An 18,473-nucleotide genomic window follows, 5' to 3' on the forward strand; every position below is an offset into this window, starting at 1 on the left:
GTGGGCAGTGGCGGCGGGTCTCCAGCTACACCGCTGTCCCACACAGTTTGACATTCCGCCCCCGTGGAGGTGCGCCGCCCCGTCCTCCGTCCCGCGTATTGGCCCAAGCTCCCGGGTGGTTGCCCCTGAGATACCCCTGAAATATCCAAACAGCTGGATGTCAAATCCAACGGGTGGTGATTTGATACGCACCGGACATCATGCCAGTAAAACTTAAAGTGGTGCGTTCTTGGCCAGATGTTGACGTTACGTTTAATGACAAGATGGCACTCCTTTCATCGCATCGATCAATGTCTTGCAGGCGAATGTAATATGCGCATTGCTTAACCTGAAGAGTCTAGAGGTAAATAATGGATTGTTGGCATTTCAAAACATCAGACATCCATTGAGTACAAGCTCAAGTCGAAGCCTGTGGCATTAGATCTCTATTAACGTGTATCATGTAGTCGGTCCATAACCCTTGTATAAAATCAACCCGCCTCCTCTATAACTCCTCATGCTCGTGCCCCTCATGATCATGATCATGAATCACTGGCTGCTCAGGCCTCCCACTGTCCTTGTGTAGATCAACTCCAATCTTTCCCCTCCACTTCTCCCATAACGCCCAGAACTCCTTCTCCATGCCGCTTTCCATTTGGTCTGGTAGTACCACTGTATACTCGACGTAAAGGTTTCCGTACTCCGTCTTGTGGTAAACGCTGTCTCCGTCTTCATGCCACTTGGGCATGCCCTCGCCTGGTATCGTATCGACATGACCTGGCTGCACAACCTCGCCGCGTTTCCTCCCCAGCCTAACCACATGTCCATCAAGATGTGTAATGTTTCTCGTCCAGTCACCCATCCAGGCCTCCCTGAGGCTGATAATCTCTTTCCAGAACAAATCGTCGCCCTTCCTCCTAAAGAAGATACCGTCGAGATGATCCGGGTTGTCTTCCTCAGGGTTCAGACTTGGCTCCTTCTCCACGACCGTAACGATCAAATCACCGGCAACGTAATCCGGGCTCTCATCCGCCTCGTTCTCGTATACGATCCTTGACCCTTCGGCCATACCACGCTCAACATTCAGTCCAACCGTAGTCATCTTCCGCACCACCCTCGTGCCCTGGCACACGGGGCACTTGTGCTTTATGCTCTTGCCCCGTCCACCGCACTTATCGCACTGCACCTGCATCTGCTGGATCATGCCCGGCGCCAGCTGGTGTCTAACAATCCGAATACCGTGTCCACCACAGGCATCGCAGGTATCAACATGCTTATCCGCCGCTCCCGTGCCCTCGCACTCCTCGCAAATCTGTTGCTTGTCCCATTGAAACTCGGTCGTGCGCCCGTTGTAGAAGTCGCTGAGGGAGATGCCGACCTTGAGCTCGACGTTGGGACCGCGTCGCTGGCCAGGCTGGTTGCCAAAGTGGCCGCCGCCGCCGAAGAAGCGGGAGAAGAGATCGAAGGGGTCGTGATGTTGTTGGCCGCCGCCTTGCTGGCGCTGCTTGAGGCCTTCGTGACCGTATTGGTCGTAGATCTTGCGGGATTCGGGGTCGATGAGGGCTTCGTAGGCTTCCGAGACTTCGACGAACTTGTCGTGGGCTGTTGAGTCGCCTCTGTTGAATGGTCAGGTTAGTAGGCGGCCATTGGAGGGGAAAGGTAAAGAGGCAGAGATAGGGAACGCACGGGTTCTTGTCGGGATGGTATTTCTTGGAGAGCTGGCGGTAGGCCGACTTGATCTGCTTGTCGGACGCTTGCTTGTTGATACCGAGGACCTTGTAGTAATCCTCAATACCGAGCGCAAATTGCGCAAGTGTTAAGAGAGCCAGCAAGGCTCCCTTCTTGAACCACATGGTGAACTCTGTTGCTGTGTGTTGGAGTAGAAACAGTGTCCGTAACAAGGTAGATTAAGAGAGAACCAAGTAAGATCAAGTAAAGAACGACTAGAATCTTGGAGAGTCGAGGGCCATTCCACGTCGGTGACGTGGTGACTGCGATAAGGTGTCAAGATGGGAATTGTCGAGGCCAAAAAGTACCTGGGACGGAAGATTCCACTTGTACATTCGCGATGAACAGCAGCAGCCTCGGGTCTAGGTCAATCGGGGAAGATGCCACCTTGTCGCTACAACAAAGCGTGTTAGCTGATTGGATGCCCGAAGGAAAGACCCCGGTCGCTGAAGCACATGCATAACCCAAGCTGAGGCTAGCGGGGCGAGACACTGCAACAGGCCGATAAGATAAGGATTCCAGTGCTTCGACAGTGCAGTGATGCACCATCCAAGGTTCTCTGTTGCCTCCCATCCATCACCAACCAAATTTGGTCAAACAAACACAGAGCCACTGTCGCAGTTGGCCGAACAAACACACAATGGCTTCTAAACGATATGCCTTCGTCCCCATGGACGACGAGCCTGCTGCTCCCTCGAAGAGCGACAGGAAAGACAGGGACAGAGACAGCAAAAGGGACAGGAAACGCGACAGGTCCCGCGACCGATCCACGTCTCCGCGCCGACACAAGAGCAGGCGACACGATGACGACGATTCAACCCGACGCCGCTCCCGCTCGCCATCACCACGCAAAGATGACAGCCGATCAGACTCGAGACGTGAACGCGAAGACCCAAAGATCTCAGACCTAAGACTCAAGTCCCGATACGACTACCTCAAGAAGAGAGAGGCAGAGAAGCTCGCCCTCCTACGAAAACAAGTCGCCGAGGAAACCGCCGAGTTGCGATCTGGTGTTCGTCTGTCTGAAAAGGAAAAGGCCGAATTTGCAAGAAACCGGGAGATTCTACGCCTGGCCGAGGAGCGAGCACGCATTGACGACTACCAAGACGGCTACCGCCTACCAGACCAATATGGCACCGACACCAAGAAGAAAGAGGAGGCTCTATACCAGCGCCACGTCGAGAGAGACGAGTACGGTAACGAAAAGATGATTACCGAATACGACGAATGGGAGCGCGAGCAGACTGTCAAGGCCAAGGCGCAAATCGCATCGCGAGGCGAGCGCGAAGACGGGGGAGAATACGACTTCTTGCTGGACGAGGATGCCATCAACTTTGTCCGTGATGCCGCGGCCAAGTTCATCCAACCGACCGACGGGTTAACGCCGGAGCAGAGGATATTGAAGGAGAAGATCGAGGCGGCCGAGAGGGCGGCCAAGTCGATACAAGAAGTGCGCAAGAGTTTGCCCGTATATGCTTACCGGGACGCTTTTCTGGATGCGATCAAGGAGTACCAAGTTCTTATCCTTGTTGGTGAGACGGGTTCGGGAAAGACCACACAAATACCCCAATATCTTCACGAGGCTGGATTTACCGAGGGCGGCATGAAGGTTGCCTGTACGCAGCCGCGTCGTGTTGCTGCCATGAGTGTTGCCGCTCGTGTGGCTGATGAAATGGGAGTCAAGGTTGGAAGGGAAGTCGGTTACTCGATCCGTTTCGAGGACTGCACAAGCGACAAGACCATTCTCAAGTATATGACTGATGGTATGCTTCTGAGAGAAATGGTTACGTCGCCAACACTGGAGGGCTATTCGGCCATCATGATCGACGAAGCCCACGAGAGAACAGTCTCTACCGATATTCTACTAGCTCTCATCAAGGATCTCACTAGGGCGAGGCCGGATCTGAAGCTCATCATTTCATCTGCTACACTTAACGCCGAGAAGTTCAGCACGTACTTTGATGATGCACCCATTTTCAACGTTCCCGGGCGTGTCCACCCGGTCGACGTATACTACACTTCTGCACCAGAAAGCAACTACCTGGAAGCTAGTTTGGTGACAGTTTTCCAAATTCATGCTACACAACCAGAGGGCGGTATTCTGGTCTTCCTTACTGGTCAGGAAGAAATTGACAAAGCGTGCGAGCGAGTAGAAGAGATCAAGAGGAAACTGGGTAGTCGAGTACCCGAAATCATACCTCTACCCATTTACGCCAACATGCCCTCGGAACTGCAGGCCAAGATTTTCGAGCCGACACCACCAGGGGCTAGAAAGGTCGTTTTCTCAACGAACATTGCCGAGACATCCCTTACCATTGACGGTATTGTGTATGTCATCGACTGTGGCTACGTCAAGGAGAACACCTTCAGTCCCGTCGGCACAACTGGACAGTCCACGCTCGCCGTAGTACCATGCTCACGGGCCGCCGCGAACCAGCGTATGGGTCGTGCCGGTCGTGTCCGTCCAGGCAAATGCTTCCGTCTTTACACCAAGTTCGCCTACCTCTCCGAAATGGACGAGTCACCCACGCCCGAAATCCAACGAACCTCGCTATCCAGCGTCGTCCTCCAACTCAAAGCCCTCGGTATTGAAGATCTTTTGGGTTTCGACTTCCTCGACCCTCCACCAACCGAGCTCCTCATCAAGTCCCTCAACATGCTCTACGCCTTGGGAGCCCTCAACTCCGCCGGCCAACTCACCCGCGTCGGCCGCCAAATGGGCGAGTTCCCCACGGAACCCATGCTGGCCAAGGCGCTCATCGCCGCCACGGCCGAGGGCTGCGTCGACGAGATGCTCACCATCGTGTCCATGCTCGGCGAGGTTGCCACCTTGTTCTTCCGCCCCAAGGACAAGAAGGTGCACGCCGACAGCGCGCGCGCCCGCTTCACCGTCAAAGACGGCGGCGACCACTTGACGCTCCTGAACGTCTACAACCAGTGGGTCGACGCTGATTACTCCCCCATCTGGGCCAAGGAGAACTTCCTCACCCAGCGCTCGCTGACCCGCGCCCGTGACGTGCGCGACCAGCTCGCCAAGTTGTGCGATCGCGTGCTCGAAGGGTCAACATCCACCTGCGGCGGTGTTTCGAACATGCAGCCCATCCTACGGGCGCTCACAGCAGCCTTCTTCCTCAACGCCGCCAGGCTCAACAGAGGCGGAGACGGATACAGGACGCTGAAGAATAACATGACGGTGTATGTGCACCCAAGTTCGGTGGTCAAGGGGATGGATCCCCCGCCAAAGGTGATCATTTATCATGAGCTGGTGGTGACGACGAAGGAGTTTGTCAGGAGTGTTATACCGATTGATCCGAAATGGTTGACGGAGTTTGGTGGGCATTATTATGATGCTAAGGATGTGGAGAGTATGACGGTTAAGAAATTGCCTAAGGAGAGGAAGTACTGATGGGTAGGGATGGGTAGTAGTTGGAAGTTGTTTTGTTTGTTTCAAAAGCGAATGGCATGCACTATGGGGAGATGGCGTCTGGAGCGTTTTTGGACATTCTTGGGTGATTAGGGGTTTGTTTACTTGCGGCTGTATAAGGTAGCTGTTGGTGATCAGTACTCAACAACTCACGCACAGTTGTATCAAAGCAATAAAAACATAATGACAACCATTCAATGGAGCCTGAGTCATCAGTGAAAGTATTCAAAATCTTCATCACTTTCCGATTGAGATCTTGCCGTCTTCACATTGCTCGAGGTTCTCCCAAACAGCGGCTTACAAAGCCAAAGATCCCCCAGAATGACAAAATTTCGCCCCACCAGGACTCATTCACCCCACTAAAACTTCTCATTGTTCCTTCATCACCATATCGTCAACAACCTCAACACGTACCCTTTTTGACCAACACGAAGTTGACTCAAGTCAGTCAAATACGAATCCCTTCGAACAATCAGCTTTGCCAAGTCACATACCGAAACCAGCCAATTCTTGTGACACACAAATTCCACCATCAAAATGGCAGCACAAACACGCCAACCACAAAGCGATGATCCCTTCGACTTCGACTCCCTCCTCAACCTCGAAGAAGATTTCTACCAACAAGGCTACGTCCAAGGCGTATCCGACGGCGTCAAAGCCGGCCGCACCGAAGGCCGTCAGCTCGGCTTGGAAAAGGGATTTCAGAAGTTCGTGCAGAGCGGCCGGTTGCATGGTCGAGCCATCGTTTGGGCGAATCGGTTGCCTTCCAAACAGCCCACCCGCCATTCTTATCTCGAGGAGGCCCAAAAGAAGAAGAGCTTCGGTGAGGAGGAGAAGTCTCATCAAAGCTTGGAAGATGATGTCGAAAAAAGCCTGAAGATTTCGGATTCTACAACAACAACAACAACATCATCATTACCCACGAGGAAGGAGGAGGAGGGCTTGCTGCCACTATTGCCAAACAACAACACCCGCCTAGAAAAACACATCACCACCCTCTTCGCGCTGGTAGAGACCGAGACGCTGGCGAAGGAGAACACGGATGAGGCGGTCAACGATTTTGATGATAGACTGAAGAGGGCGCAGGGGAAGGCCAAGATAGTTGAGAGGATGGTGGGCGAGGTTTCGTCGGAGAGGAAGAAGGGCAGCTCAGCGGTTGGGAGTCCAGGAGAGGGAGCTGGGGCGGGGACGGGGGCTGGAGCTGGGGCAGGGGCAGGGACGCCGATTGCGGGAGTGGATTTGGGGAGGATTGGGAATGAGGTTTAGTTTGGGTGGTGAAGGAAGGAAGAGGGAGGGGGGGAGGAAGAGGAGGGGGAACGGGAGACTGAGAGGTGAAGAAGGTCATATGGGGAAAAAGGATGAAAGTCTTGAGCTGCTGCTGAAGATGCGGTCTAAGTCTAGGTGCTACATAGGTAGGTCCTGAGGACGGGAACTATTACATCAAAAGTGAAGAAGGAAGAAGAAGAAGAAGCACAGGATACCAGGGCAAGTGATGCCAGGTTAGGGAGCACGATATTTCGGATATGAGCCCAGACGGCACTATCACTCATAAAAAACCATATACCCCTTTTGAAATGCCGAGTGCCATGATCTAAGCAAAGTCTATACGTTCCGTCTACCGCTTGCTTGCTTGCTTGCTTGCTTGCTTGCTTGCTTGCTTGCCTGCTATGTACACCAGCCTGAACGTATCTGGTCTCTGTGGCCTTGTCTGTCTGTCTGTTGTTATCCCTCCATCAAAGGTCCTGTGGTCCCTTCTTTCAGCTCATGTGTCCTGCTCACAAGCTCCTCATCTCCATAACCTTCCACTTTAAGAGAACGACCTGCAAGGGTAGCTATAACCAACCACATCGTTAGCACCATTCCTCTCTCTCACAACCCAAACACTCACTCCCCCAGGGAAGTAGGGAAATAATACTCACGCCTCAGAATAAGAAGGCTCCTCAGCCAACTGATACTTATGCACATCCCACTTGCCGCCCTCCACCAGCTTCTCACCACTCGGCAACGGCGGCAATCCCCCCGTCTCCGCCAGCACAAGTTTACCAGCCTCCACCCCGTTTCCCTCAAAGAACCTGGCCAGTCCACCCGCCTTACCAGCCTCCTGCGCCGCAACCAGCTGCTTGCTCCCGTTCTCGCCCACCAGCTCCACACGGGGGTGGCTCGCGCTGCCGACTGACAGCAAGGCAACGGCCTCGGCCTGGCCCACCACGCTCAGGCGCGGGTAGTTGCGCCGCGCGTCGCGCTTCCAGTACGGGTTGTCGGCGATGTCGCCGGCGGGAAGGGTGACGGGGTCGTCGTAGGACAAGGGGTCAAGAGAGCCGGGGGATGGGTTGCGGTTGTAGGGGTTCAAGGGCACGCCGTTGGAGCGGTTGGGGTCGATGGCGAAGGCGCGGCGGATGCGGTCCCAGATGCCGACGGATTGGACGGTGTATTTCTGGGGAAGGAATACATTAGAGAACATAGTGGAGACGGGGGGTGCTGTAGGGACATGAGTCGGGCACCACTTGTCGTCCTGGAAACGGCAATGCGACTGTGCGATTAGAGATGCGATTGATCACTCACATGGTAGACGGGCACAACGCCGCCTGCGGTGGTCTTGACCACGCCGGTGACGACTTTGGAAGCCATGGTGGCGGCTGTAGAACCCGTTTGTTATCGTGGGTGTAAGTGGGCGGGTTCGACGACGACGAGGTGTGGATTCCACTCCGAGCGACCAAGGATGATGGAGTTCGTGATGCTCTCACGAGTGTTGCCGGGAGCTTGGGCTGACAGACAGGTGACAGGGACAGCTCTGGCGGCTGTCATCCTTGACGACTGACGTTGGTCAATGGACGCACGGGCCAGCTTTCATGCGACAGTACGTCAAAAGCCTGGACCACTTCCTGTCTTGTCTGTCTCTGGTTCAACGGCATCCACCGACAACATCCACACTGCCGCCGGCCGCGTCGTTCCAGAAAAGAGAAGAGAAGCACAAGAACACATTTCGGGACCCCGGATCCATCGGGTTACGACATGGCGTCAGTTCACATGACCTCAGAACTTGGGAGTCACTGAAGTATCTTGCAATGGTGAACTTTCTTCATCAATACTGTACTTGAGTTGAAATGCCAGCTGGGAAAGTGAAAGGGTAAATTACACGAGAGAGCTGATGATGTTCTAGCTCCAAAGAGAAACCCCAACTAATCCACCCACCATACGTTGCCCTGTTCTTGTTCCGAGTGTGTAATAACGACGGGAGCTGTACGTACGCCATTCGTTATGTCAGTGTGGCATCCGATCTCCATGTACTTGATGCTATACCCCAGCTGTTGGAGCTATACCTGTTATCCAACTTGGACTATCCCGGCGTCTCAAGTCACCCCTAGCTAGACGTGTTACGCGATCGTCCTCCACCAGTTTCTTTGGTCTTTGGCTCCTCTGGTTCCTCCTTTCGTAAGCATACGGACTAAACAGACAGTACAGGTGCAGGTACAGACAAGTGCCAGAAGTGCCTCCCGTCTGCTGCTCTGCTCTCGAGCCCGCTCTCGCTCGAGCTTCACCGCGTCTGCTTCCTGATTGGTCAGAGCTTTGCGCAACCACCTTCAACGTCTTGTCCTGTTTACAACGACACCTCTTTCCTCCATCCTTTTCTCCCTTTTCTCTTTCTTCTCTCCCCATTCCTCTCACCTTCTCTCACCATTCTCTCATCAACTCTCAACCGTATCTTAGTCGCGTACTCACGGCGACCACATCACTTACACCACCACCAGCTATCTATAGCTCTTTATCCCCTTTCTCTTACACTAACCCTCACCCGCGCAAACTCCACAAAGACAACCATCACCATGCCCGTCGAGCTTCGCAAGCGCAAGGCCCCGCCGCCGCCTCCCGCGCCGGTGAAGAAGCAGGCCACCAAGGCCACCAAGGCCGCCGCCAAGGCCAAGGCTAAAGTCGAGGACGCCGCCTCCAAGGCTGCCGAAACCGCTTCCAAGGCCGCTGAGGTCACCACCGAGACCGCCACCGCCGCTGCCCAGGCGGCTGCCGAGGCCGTTGCCAACGGCGCTGCGAAGGTGGCTACGGCTCTGGCCGGCAACCCCAAGGTCGGCGACCTCATTGACCTGGACAACTTTGGCGGTGAGGTTGAGACCAACGACGGCACCAAGACCAGCTTGAAGAAGCTCGTTGAGGAGAGCAAGGCTGGTGTGGTGCTGTTTACTTATCCCAAGGCTTCTACTCCTGGCTGTAAGTTATTGTTTCTGTTTTGTTCACTTTGATAAGTTTGCATGTTTGCGCTTCACAAAGAGCTCGGATAGAAAAAGAAAGCTTCCCATTCGCTCACGTCATACACCGCAACCTCTCATTCACTGGCTCCATGTTTATTCAACTCCCATTTGTCAATTCACCACCGCACACCACCCCTTTGTAATGCATGCATTAGGCGTGGCCTTTTAGCGGGCGGGCGCTATAGCACTTCCGCGTTATAACCCACTTACACGCGTTTCAACGCACCTGTCCAATCATCATCATCCTCAGCCTCAGTATTCAGCTCCCTTCATAAAACCGCCAAAGACTCTTTAGAAAACGTTTACTGACAAATGACAAAAAAGGCACGCGACAAGTCTGCCTCTTCCGCGACTCCTACACCGCCCTCTCCTCCGCCACCGGCCTCTCCATCTACGGCCTATCCTCTGACTCTCCCAAAGCCAACACCACCTTCAAGGAGAAGCAGAAGCTCCCTTACCCCTTGCTGTGCGACCCCTCGTACGCCTTGATCGGCGCCATCGGCCTGAAGAAGGCTCCCAAGGGCACCACCCGCGGCGTCTTTGTCGTGGACAAGTCAGGAAAAGTCCTGGCTGCGGAGCCCGGCGGCCCCGAGGCGACGGTCAAGGTGGTGGAGAGGGTGGTGGCTGAGATGGGGGAGGAAGGAAAGATTCGGAAGGAGGAGAAGGAGGAGGCGGTGGAGGTGGTCAAGGAGGAGGTGGAGGAGGGTGAGAAGGAGGAGGAGAAGGGCGAGAAGGAGGGCGAGGAGAAGGCCGAAAAGGACGAGGCTAAGGAGGAGAGTAAGGAGGGTGAGGACAAGAAGGAGGAGGAGAAGGCTGAGGCCAAGGAAAGTGAGGAGAAGAAGGATGAGAAGGAAGAGACCAAGGCCGAAGAGAAGAAGGACCAGGACAAGGAGGCCGAAGACGAGGAGAAGGCAGAAAAGAAGGATGCCGCCACCGAGGAGAAGAAGGCCGACGACGACAAGGCTTCTGAGGAAAAGAAGGAGAAGGATACAACAAACGGCGAGAAGAAGGACGCTGAGGAGAAGTCCGAGGATAAGAAGGACGACACCAAGACTGAGGAAAAGAAGGACGAGACGGCCGAAAAGACACAATAGAAGAAGGAGAGCGACAAGAAGGAGAAGGAAGATACCGAGATGAAGGACGCATAAAATATTCCTTCCTTAATACCTTTTTCCAGTACTCATTCTTTTTGTTTACCTACCTAGCTTGGTTCTTGACTCTGTCTCTCTATCTCCCTTGTCTCAAATGTATAATCCTTGGTTTAGAGTGAATTTAAAAGTTACCAGTACCAAGTCCTGGATATACGTTGAACCTTGTTGAACTGAACCTGACGAGATATCCCACTGAATGTTTGTTGTGGTTTTTGTGATTCCATTTCTGTGTGGATTTGAGAAAGGGGGAATTCAATCTGAGAAGTATGTTTTTTCTTCTAGAAAAGGGGAAATAAACCAACAATGCAACAGCACACAGAGACAGACAGGTAGTATAACGTTTGTGTATGTAACTACATATATGAAATAGTAGAAGACTGATCATGACGGAAGAAATATCATGAATGTCTGCTTAAATGTTGATACCTTGCTCAATAATAGTGTCCAAACCCCGTTTGGACGTACACAGTATCTCCGCCTTGATATGATCCACTCTCAAAGAGATGAAAATAGCAGAGATAGTAGCAACGGTCCGAGTGAACCGGTCGTTTGTTCCCTCAGTTGAGCGTTTTCCATCGATTCACTCGTTGATAGCAGGCAGCTACAGAAAAAAAAGGAGGCTTGGCCGGTGTAGACTAGTGACACCTCTGTGGGTTTACATTGTAGACAATTCACCTGTTATCTTTCATAGCTCCAGTTGATTTACTTTCGGGTAATCTTTCAGAGGCATGCGTGCCTGTATGCAATGAGCAGTAACTACAACTACACCATGGGTGATGTCAAGACGATTGTAATAAAGTTCCGCTTGGTGGTTGAACGCTACCGATTATATCAAACAAAGCTCCCATCTCCTAGGCCGGTATCCGTAGATGAAACACCGCGGACGGGCATGAGTACACTGGACCAAGTTCCTCCTGCGGGAAAGCAAAAATGGGAGCAAAGACAGTTCCCAGAAACTTCCGAGTACAGTTCATTGTACAGACCTCTCTGCCTTATGATCCCACCAAGTCAACCTCACAAAACCCTTTGCGTTGGCTATCTTCTGCCTCAAAATTACCAGTGTCATGGCTTGCCACGTCTCATCATGTCGTAGTAAGCTCAATCTAGTCTCATTTCTCTACTGAGCGCCTGGCCTTCTCGTAACAGCAAACTAGAATCTTTTGTTAATATAGACGAGGGGGGGCCCGGACAAGGCAAGCATCAGTGGTATCAACATCGACTTACTGAGATTGTTATTCTTGCAAAACTCACATGCCTTTGAGTTTTGACGCTCATTACACTTGAGACTCCGGGTACTGCACTGGGTGCATCGCATATTGTACCTATGGTCCTCCAAATCACGGTTGTAACACGCTAAAGGTTTCGTCAATAGGACAGAATTGCAGGATACGGAGTCGAAGGATACGGTAGCTTACATCGCCCCTGAGACTGACAAGCTGAGCATCGTGGCACTTTGCGGTCGCAGATTTGTGTGTGGCGATCCTTTGTTGTCAACCTACACTGCTGACACGCCTCGGCTACTTTTCTTGTATAAGTACAAACTGTGGAATGTGTCAGCAAGCTTAAGTAGAAGCTTATAACAAGATACATAACAAACAACTGCACTAGCCTACCTAGTCCTTTTCTGTCGCAATCGTAGCAACACGGGTACTGGCGGTTGCAATGGCCAGCCCTACCCTGACATTGATCACATATAATCGGCATTATGTAAATGCCATGGCCCTGCTGTTGCTGTCCTTGGGACTGTTGCTGTTCTTGGGACTGTTGCTGTTCTTGGGACTGTTGCTGTTCTTGGGACTGTTGCTGTTCTTGGGACTGTTGCTGTCCTTGGGACTGTTGCTGTTCTTGGGACTGTTGCTGCTGTTGCTGTTGTTGATGTCGTTGTTGCAGCTCCTGCTGCTTAATTTGCCGCTCACGGGCAGTTTCTCCATCCTTCCACGCCTGCAATCTCGCCTCCAGACCACCCACGGCAGGAGCTTCCCTAGAAGGAACTCCATCACCCCGTGGCAGCCCCGGCGTCACCGCAGGGTTCTCCGCTGGGAGAGCCCGCTGCTGTTGCTGTTGTTGAGGCTCTTGGAGCTGTTGCTGAGGCGGCATGGATAACAGGGACGCTACGGGAGCTGCTGGAGTCGGAAATACAGGACCATTCTACGGATCGACCTCCGGTTGGGGTGTAGTGATTGAAGAAGGTGTCAGAGACAATCGAGCCGATGCTGAGGTGCTTTGCATCGTAGACGAAGCATTGGCCGCCATCTGTTGCTCGATATCGTATTGGGCGATTTCTTTGAGACATTGATCAATATCGGCCTCGGTGTACATCTCCGAGCCCTCCTCGGCCGAATATCTCTTCTCCAGCGGGGGTGCTATAGTGTTTAAAGATGGCGGTAAACGCGATGGAGCCAATACTGAAGAGTTTGGCGTTGCATACGTGGAAGGCAAAGGCGTCAGTGGCTGTTGTGGACTGTGGACCGAGGAAGATGATAACGGAAACGAATTGGTTAAACCTGGTGTGACAGGTGTAGCGTATGGCGCTGGATGAGGCTCGGGCTGTGGTGGAGGAAAAGATGCTCCCGGATGATTCGTTTCTCCTCCATCTTCAGGACGAGAAGAAGAAGAAGCACCCGGAGCCCTACTTGACCGATTGTCCATCTGAAGTGCGTTGGTAGGAATAGCAGACGCTTCAGAACCGACCGGCTGGCTCAGGTTCGTGGCAGTGGCTTGATCGTGAGGCCTCCGCCACAGGTTTTGGAGATATTCACCACGCATTTCGCGTTGCTGGTTAACGGCCCGGTTGAACTCGGCTGCATGGTGAGCTTGCGCGTGCAATTCGGACAGAGGTGTAGTCTGGGTCCGATCCTGGTACGGCGGACCAGTAATCTCCTGTCGCGGGCCAGTCTTCAGGAATAGTCGAGTAGTCCCGGCTCCTGGTATCATTGTAATCTGGTCCTAGTGTTATTACGGGCATTCTGGTCGAGGTTGCTGGCGGCGGTCCAATTATACCTGGTTGTACGAGGGGCTGAGGGGAGACAAGATAGATGTAAGCTTAACGATGCTCTCAATATCTGGTTCTTTCTGTGTTGAATATAACGCGAGATAAAAAAAGCAGAAGCATTTCCGATTGAAGGAGCATGGCTTGGGGGAGGGGTACCTCTACTACCTCTAGTATTTGTAGCATGGTTCTGCTGGGAAAGAACTTCCACTGGGAGACGCACTTCGAGTGGCTACCAAGTACGTTCACCTCAGCTCAAGTAGGTACCACCTTTGGAGAGCGAGACGAGAGTCGGTTGAGACTGACAAGAGTGCTCATCCTCACTTGCTCATTCTCACATCGTTGCGTCTCCCAGTGGAAGTTCTTTCCCAGCAGAACCAAGGTAGCCACTCGAAGTGGTCATAAAAAATAAACCGAACATGGACGGCTCGCTTTGGCTAGGAAGGGCCGTTATAAAACTGTGATAGGGATCATAATTAATTTGAATATACATCGGCCAGAGTCGTTTAGGGATTCTTCCAAGCAGGAACTGCCTAGAAGTTAGGTTCAAAGGTATCATATATGCGTGATAAGAGTATACCCAAGGTGTAATGTACTAACCGTACGTGTTCGGTTTATTCTTACGACCATTCGCGTCACCTCATGCAAACAAAAGCGTGGTCACTGAGTGCCTGCCCTGGAGCCCAAAGACTCCCTTCCTTGATGACGTTTGTCGTGTGGGTTTTCATCCTGCGCGCCTGCCTTTTCTCATTCAGGGGCCCGCCATTGTGTCCGGGCCCGCGCCCGTGTCGTTCTCATACGTGCCTTCCAGTTGCTGCCTTCGGTTTCAACCTTTGGGAGCCAGGGGAGACTCAGATAAGAGCTGTCGCCTCAGGCTCAAACAAGGAAGGGCCGTTGGCGGGGCTACTCCTCCCACAACATCTATTTCTTGAGTGCCACTTGGACCCGTCTTTCACACAAGTCCCCCCTCTTCTTCCCTCTCTTCCCCTCTCACCTTTTCTCACTTCCTCCAGTCCTTTCCACTCCATCAGGACTTCCATTTGCCCAAGAACTCGCATCAGGACTCCAACCTTGACTTCGACAAGAGGGAGCTCAAGGTCACTCTCAATCAACAAGCGCCGCGTAAGTGCCATCGCCTCTCATATTTGTTTTCCCGTCTGTATCGCACCTTGTGGCCGTCGCGAGCCTCGTCTTTGGTATCTCGTGTCCTCCCTCACTGCCACCTCAGCTTGATCAGGGTTTCATTTCCGCCGCCCCCTCCATGCCCTTCCCACATTTGTCTGTAGAGGTCCATTCTCACTCACAGCTTCGACCCATCAACGCGACTTCATTTCAGGTTGGACTCACCCTCGACGCATAGCTAACATCCCCTCCTTCCACGCAGCGCGACGATCCATCTACTTTCCAGGAACCGCGAGGACCCCCCGCGAAGCCGTAATCAACATGACCACTTGGGAGACGGGTGACTCTGCTTGGGGTGCGGGTGAAAACCCCACCTTCGCTGACAACCATGGCTTCGACAATAATGGCTTCGACAACCATGGTTTCGGCAACCCCGCCGACGACGCTGCTGCTGCCGATGGCGCTGACCATCAGGAGCCTAACGGTGCTTGTCACCGTTGCAACGAGGAGGGACACTACGCCCGCGAGTGCCCTAACGCCCCGGCCATGACCTGCCGCGAATGCGGATCCCCTGACCACATCGTCAAGGACTGCCCTGAGAAAACGTGCAAGAACTGTGGCGAGAAAGGTAAGACCAATGTTCCCCCAGTACTCTTGAATACAGTCTAATGACCTTGCCAGGCCACACCATCTCCAAGTGCGAGGCGGCCCGTGCGATCGATCGCAGCCACTTGCCGGACAAGACGATCCAGGAAGCCTGGGACATGATTGTTGAGGCTTCCAAGGAGAAGGAGGTCACTGAGGTCAAAGAGGCCATCCAGATTTACCTCAAGGCGAGCCCTGAGACGACTTATCTGCAGCTGGAGGAGGCCCTTCGTGCCCAGGATGTCAACCTGTGGCTGATTGCCATTGAGAAGCCCGTCATGAGCACCATGACCAACATGGACTTGCAGGGTGGCCTCAACAAAAAGTACACCGTCACCTATCGCTTCCAGTGGAACCCTCCCCGTCCTCGCGACCGCGAGTTGTGGCCGGCCGATGTTGCCGAGAACCTTGAGCGTCTCAAGGACGCCGGTGAGGTTGTCTCTCGCGGCATCCCCAAGTGCGGCAACTGCGGTGAATTGGGCCATATCCGGAAGAGCTGCCCTGAGGAGGGTGCGGAGAAGGAGGAGGTTGTCATCAAGTGCTTCAACTGTGAGGAAGTTGGCCACCGTATCCGCGACTGTGAGCTCCCCTTTCTACCGCGGAGTAAGACTTAATCTAACGTTGTATAGGCCCCATTCCTCGCGTGGACAAGTTTGCCTGCAAGAATTGCGGACAAGGTGGTCACAGAGCATCTGATTGTAAGAGCCAGTCTGTGATCAAGTATCGAGACCGAGTAATGCTAACAAGTTGTGCAGGCACCGAGCCGCGCTCCGCTGAGGGTGTTGAGTGTCGCAAGTGTAACGAGAGTGAGTAGTACAACCCGTCCCCCAAGCGTATATGATAGCTAACACCTCTTATTAGTGGGTCATTTCAGCAAGGACTGCCCTCAGGGTGGCGGCACTCGCGGCTGCCGCAACTGCGGCCAGGAGGGCCATATGGCGAAAGAGTGCACCGAGCCCAAGAACATGGACAACGTCCAGTGCCGCAACTGCGATGAATTCGGACATTTCAGCAAAGAGTGCCCTAAGCCTCGTGATAGTGAGTGAACTATGGTGGATGATATGTAGTCAAATCGCTAACCGCAATTTAGTCACCCGCGTCAAGTGTTCCAACTGCCAACAGATGGGACACTACAAGTCCAAGTGCCCCAACCCGCTCGTGGACGAGGACGCCGCGGCCGGTTTCGACAACGCGGGCTTTGACAACGCGGGCTTCGACAATGGCGGTTTCGATAACCAAGCTGGCGGCGGTGACTGGGAGTCCTCTGCCGTGGCCGCCGGTGGAGACTGGTAAGAGCGTCAACGCTCCCCCTTCTGCGCCACTTGTCGGAGAATGAAGAACATTTCGTTCCATGCTAGGGAGTATGGGGACAAAGATCTATCATAATATTCAGGACAGTTCTACGTGCTTTCTCAGGGGAACCAGGTTGAAATGTTATTTCAAGGCACCATCTCGATTGGACGATGGAAACATAAGTGCCATCGATTGTTAGGGCGGTTGCTTCTCGAAAACTTTGGGGGGCTTTTCAGCACGGGATATGATCATGGTGAAATAGGTACCAGAGACAAGTCTTTAGGTAGTTCTAGTCAGGTGCTACATATCTCAAGCCTGAAAGATTGCCTCAATGATCATGTGTGTGACATCCTGACCTCGCTAATGACTCGGTGATGACTCGGTGCAGTAATGATTTCTGGACTCCGTGACCGCAGCCCTTCTGCTTACTTTGTCAGGATGCCATAGATATGGGGCACGGTTTGGTGCCACTGTTCCTTAGGCGGCTGAGCCAAGTCGACGTCAGTCCACGGGCCAGCCTCCCTCAGATACCGGGCAGTATCGCGACGAAGCTGGCATCCGCCGAGGCAGACTGGCCAGAAGAGGTTGACAAAAGCCTGGTAGGCATTCATGAACCAACCGCCCGGCTTGTTGGAGCAGCACTTGACGTGCTCGTAGACAAACCAGCGACCGCCCGGCTTGAGATAGCGGTACAGGATGGCAATGTTCTTTTGCGGCTCCGGAATACTGCAAAGGCAGAGGATCGAGACGATGCAATCCAGAGACTCAGGCTGGATCTGGGGTGCATAGCGTTCGATATCCTCAATGCCGAAGGGAAGGATAGTGTACGTCTGCGACAGCCCTGCCTGCGTAATGTTGTGTTGAAGCAGCGGGTGAATGCCGTAATTGGGCTCGACGCCGTACACCTGCGTTATCCTCTGGCGGCTTCCAACCACTTTCTTTGTCGCCTGCTTTTGTTGTTGCTGCTCAGAAGCTATCGTCGCCCAACTAGCCGACAACCCTTCGTGTTCTTCCTCCCCATCATGCCCCTGCTGCTCGTCCTCATCCTTTAGATACTTCTCATCACTAAACAAACTAACCCACATTCCACTCCCCGGTCCAATCTCCAGCACCACTCCTCCGACACCAGGCACGTGCGCCTCTGACTTGGAAACAATCTGTCCCTTTGTTACTCTGCCCTCCAGCAAAGGCACAACATTGGCCTCAGCGTTGCCGCGCACCTGTGGCCCGGCCCAGGACCAGAAGTGCCCGAACCAGGCGGATTGGAATTCATTGGATAGTAAAGGACCGCCAAGAAGGGCGAGGAAGCGCCGCTGGCGCAGGAGGGAGAGGATTGTTGTGGGCAGGTAGGAGGCGGAGAGGGACATGAAGATCCAGGGGTCGAGGAGGGCGAGGAGGGTTTGTTTTAGGGTGGTGAAGGCCCCGGTGAGACGGGAGGGGGAGGGTGCCATTTTTGCTGGTTTGGTGGTGGTGGTGGTGGTTTGTTTATTTTTGATAGGGGTTAGATCGTGAGTGGAAGAAGTTGTACGAGGGTTGCCTGTCGTCTAGTCAAATATTGGGGAGATGATGGACGAGGTGAAGTGCAACTAGGATTGTGAAGTGTCGTCGTCGAAGAGAAGCTGGAGTTCGACCCTTTACAAACAGGCGAAAGAAGGGTTTGGGATGAAAACCCTAAAAGAAGGTTAGCACACTCTACTCTTATATAGACCTGCCCAGAACTTTATTCGCACCTCGTGACACCCAACCAATGGCGTGCTATATGCCTTGCCCAAGCTAAATAAACCTGGATGCGAGTGAGACTGTGAGAGGGTGTGTCGTCCTCTCCGCTTCGGAAGGAACAAAAGCAGGTGATGACGGAGCCTTTCAGGTTGATAAACCAG

At 53.3% G+C, this 18,473-nt stretch overlaps 8 protein-coding genes across 8 annotated transcripts; 4 read left to right on the forward strand and 4 right to left on the reverse strand.

Annotated features, from left to right (window-relative positions):
* Positions 1 to 177: 177 nt before the first annotated feature.
* B0H65DRAFT_459628 (uncharacterized protein) lies at positions 178 to 2,046 on the reverse strand. Its single transcript, XM_062826472.1, has 2 exons — positions 1,666 to 2,046; positions 178 to 1,595 (listed from the first exon to the last, which is right to left on the reverse strand). The coding sequence occupies exons 1-2, from the start codon at positions 1,830 to 1,832 to the stop codon at positions 485 to 487; spliced, it is 1,278 nt and encodes a 425-aa protein (XP_062685268.1). The 5' UTR covers positions 1,833 to 2,046; the 3' UTR covers positions 178 to 484.
* A 235-nt stretch (positions 2,047 to 2,281) lies between these two features.
* Positions 2,282 to 6,397, forward strand: B0H65DRAFT_520864 (P-loop containing nucleoside triphosphate hydrolase protein; the record flags this gene model as incomplete). The annotated part of the gene is made up of 3 exons (XM_062828737.1): positions 2,282 to 5,106; positions 5,576 to 5,616; positions 5,676 to 6,397. Exons 1-3 carry the CDS (start codon positions 2,348 to 2,350, stop codon positions 6,395 to 6,397), a joined length of 3,522 nt encoding a protein of 1,173 aa, XP_062685269.1. The 5' UTR covers positions 2,282 to 2,347.
* A 349-nt stretch (positions 6,398 to 6,746) lies between these two features.
* On the reverse strand, positions 6,747 to 7,845 carry B0H65DRAFT_141117 (NADH-ubiquinone oxidoreductase 21.3 kDa subunit). Its single transcript, XM_062820933.1, has 3 exons — positions 7,694 to 7,845; positions 7,051 to 7,565; positions 6,747 to 6,963 (listed from the first exon to the last, which is right to left on the reverse strand). Exons 1-3 carry the CDS (start codon positions 7,757 to 7,759, stop codon positions 6,939 to 6,941), a joined length of 606 nt encoding a protein of 201 aa, XP_062685270.1. The 5' UTR covers positions 7,760 to 7,845; the 3' UTR covers positions 6,747 to 6,938.
* A 1,110-nt stretch (positions 7,846 to 8,955) lies between these two features.
* Positions 8,956 to 10,025, forward strand: B0H65DRAFT_402141 (thioredoxin-like protein; the record flags this gene model as incomplete). The annotated part of the gene is made up of 2 exons (XM_062823789.1): positions 8,956 to 9,352; positions 9,718 to 10,025. Coding segments are annotated over 2 exons (705 nt in total), but the record flags the coding sequence as incomplete, so codon positions are not given.
* A 2,644-nt stretch (positions 10,026 to 12,669) lies between these two features.
* B0H65DRAFT_141162 (uncharacterized protein) lies at positions 12,670 to 13,687 on the reverse strand. The gene is made up of 2 exons (XM_062820934.1): positions 13,545 to 13,687; positions 12,670 to 13,484 (listed from the first exon to the last, which is right to left on the reverse strand). Exon 2 carries the CDS (start codon positions 13,476 to 13,478, stop codon positions 12,693 to 12,695), a length of 786 nt encoding a protein of 261 aa, XP_062685272.1. The 5' UTR covers positions 13,479 to 13,484; positions 13,545 to 13,687; the 3' UTR covers positions 12,670 to 12,692.
* A 427-nt stretch (positions 13,688 to 14,114) lies between these two features.
* On the forward strand, positions 14,115 to 14,816 carry B0H65DRAFT_141188 (uncharacterized protein). Its single transcript, XM_062820936.1, has one exon. The coding sequence runs from the start codon at positions 14,176 to 14,178 to the stop codon at positions 14,764 to 14,766; it is 591 nt and encodes a 196-aa protein (XP_062685273.1). The 5' UTR covers positions 14,115 to 14,175; the 3' UTR covers positions 14,767 to 14,816.
* Positions 14,817 to 15,147: 331 nt separating this feature from the next.
* Positions 15,148 to 15,948, forward strand: B0H65DRAFT_141181 (uncharacterized protein). Its single transcript, XM_062820935.1, has one exon. It carries the CDS (start codon positions 15,324 to 15,326, stop codon positions 15,912 to 15,914), a length of 591 nt encoding a protein of 196 aa, XP_062685274.1. The 5' UTR covers positions 15,148 to 15,323; the 3' UTR covers positions 15,915 to 15,948.
* Positions 15,949 to 16,835: 887 nt separating this feature from the next.
* On the reverse strand, positions 16,836 to 18,431 carry B0H65DRAFT_141198 (S-adenosyl-L-methionine-dependent methyltransferase). Its single transcript, XM_062820938.1, has 2 exons — positions 18,322 to 18,431; positions 16,836 to 18,264 (listed from the first exon to the last, which is right to left on the reverse strand). Exon 2 carries the CDS (start codon positions 18,042 to 18,044, stop codon positions 17,019 to 17,021), a length of 1,026 nt encoding a protein of 341 aa, XP_062685275.1. The 5' UTR covers positions 18,045 to 18,264; positions 18,322 to 18,431; the 3' UTR covers positions 16,836 to 17,018.
* Between the last annotated feature and the right edge of the window lie 42 nt (positions 18,432 to 18,473).

Source organism: Neurospora tetraspora (assembly GCF_033439725.1).
Source record: "Neurospora tetraspora strain CBS 560.94 chromosome Unknown B0H65scaffold_2, whole genome shotgun sequence".
Lineage (NCBI taxonomy): Eukaryota > Fungi > Ascomycota > Sordariomycetes > Sordariales > Sordariaceae > Neurospora > Neurospora tetraspora.

Excerpts from the sequence above, each read along its gene's own strand:
- B0H65DRAFT_459628 (XM_062826472.1), bottom strand. The coding sequence starts at position 1,832 with ATGTGGTTCAAGAAGGGAGCCTTGCTGGCTCTCTTAACACTTGCGCAA. Across the intron at positions 1,596-1,665 it reads TACCATCCCGACAAGAACCC|AGGCGACTCAACAGCCCACG; the intron begins GTGCGTTCCCTA and ends ACCATTCAACAG.
- B0H65DRAFT_141117 (XM_062820933.1), bottom strand. The coding sequence starts at position 7,759 with ATGGCTTCCAAAGTCGTCACCGGCGTGGTCAAGACCACCGCAGGCGGC. Across the intron at positions 7,566-7,693 it reads GCGTTGTGCCCGTCTACCAT|AAATACACCGTCCAATCCGT; the intron begins GTGAGTGATCAA and ends TTCCTTCCCCAG. Across the intron at positions 6,964-7,050 it reads GAGCCTTCTTATTCTGAGGC|CTACCCTTGCAGGTCGTTCT; the intron begins GTGAGTATTATT and ends GGTTGGTTATAG.
- B0H65DRAFT_141162 (XM_062820934.1), bottom strand. The coding sequence starts at position 13,478 with ATGATACCAGGAGCCGGGACTACTCGACTATTCCTGAAGACTGGCCCG.
- B0H65DRAFT_141188 (XM_062820936.1), top strand. The coding sequence starts at position 14,176 with ATGCAAACAAAAGCGTGGTCACTGAGTGCCTGCCCTGGAGCCCAAAGA.
- B0H65DRAFT_141181 (XM_062820935.1), top strand. The coding sequence starts at position 15,324 with ATGACCTTGCCAGGCCACACCATCTCCAAGTGCGAGGCGGCCCGTGCG.
- B0H65DRAFT_141198 (XM_062820938.1), bottom strand. The coding sequence starts at position 18,044 with ATGGCACCCTCCCCCTCCCGTCTCACCGGGGCCTTCACCACCCTAAAA.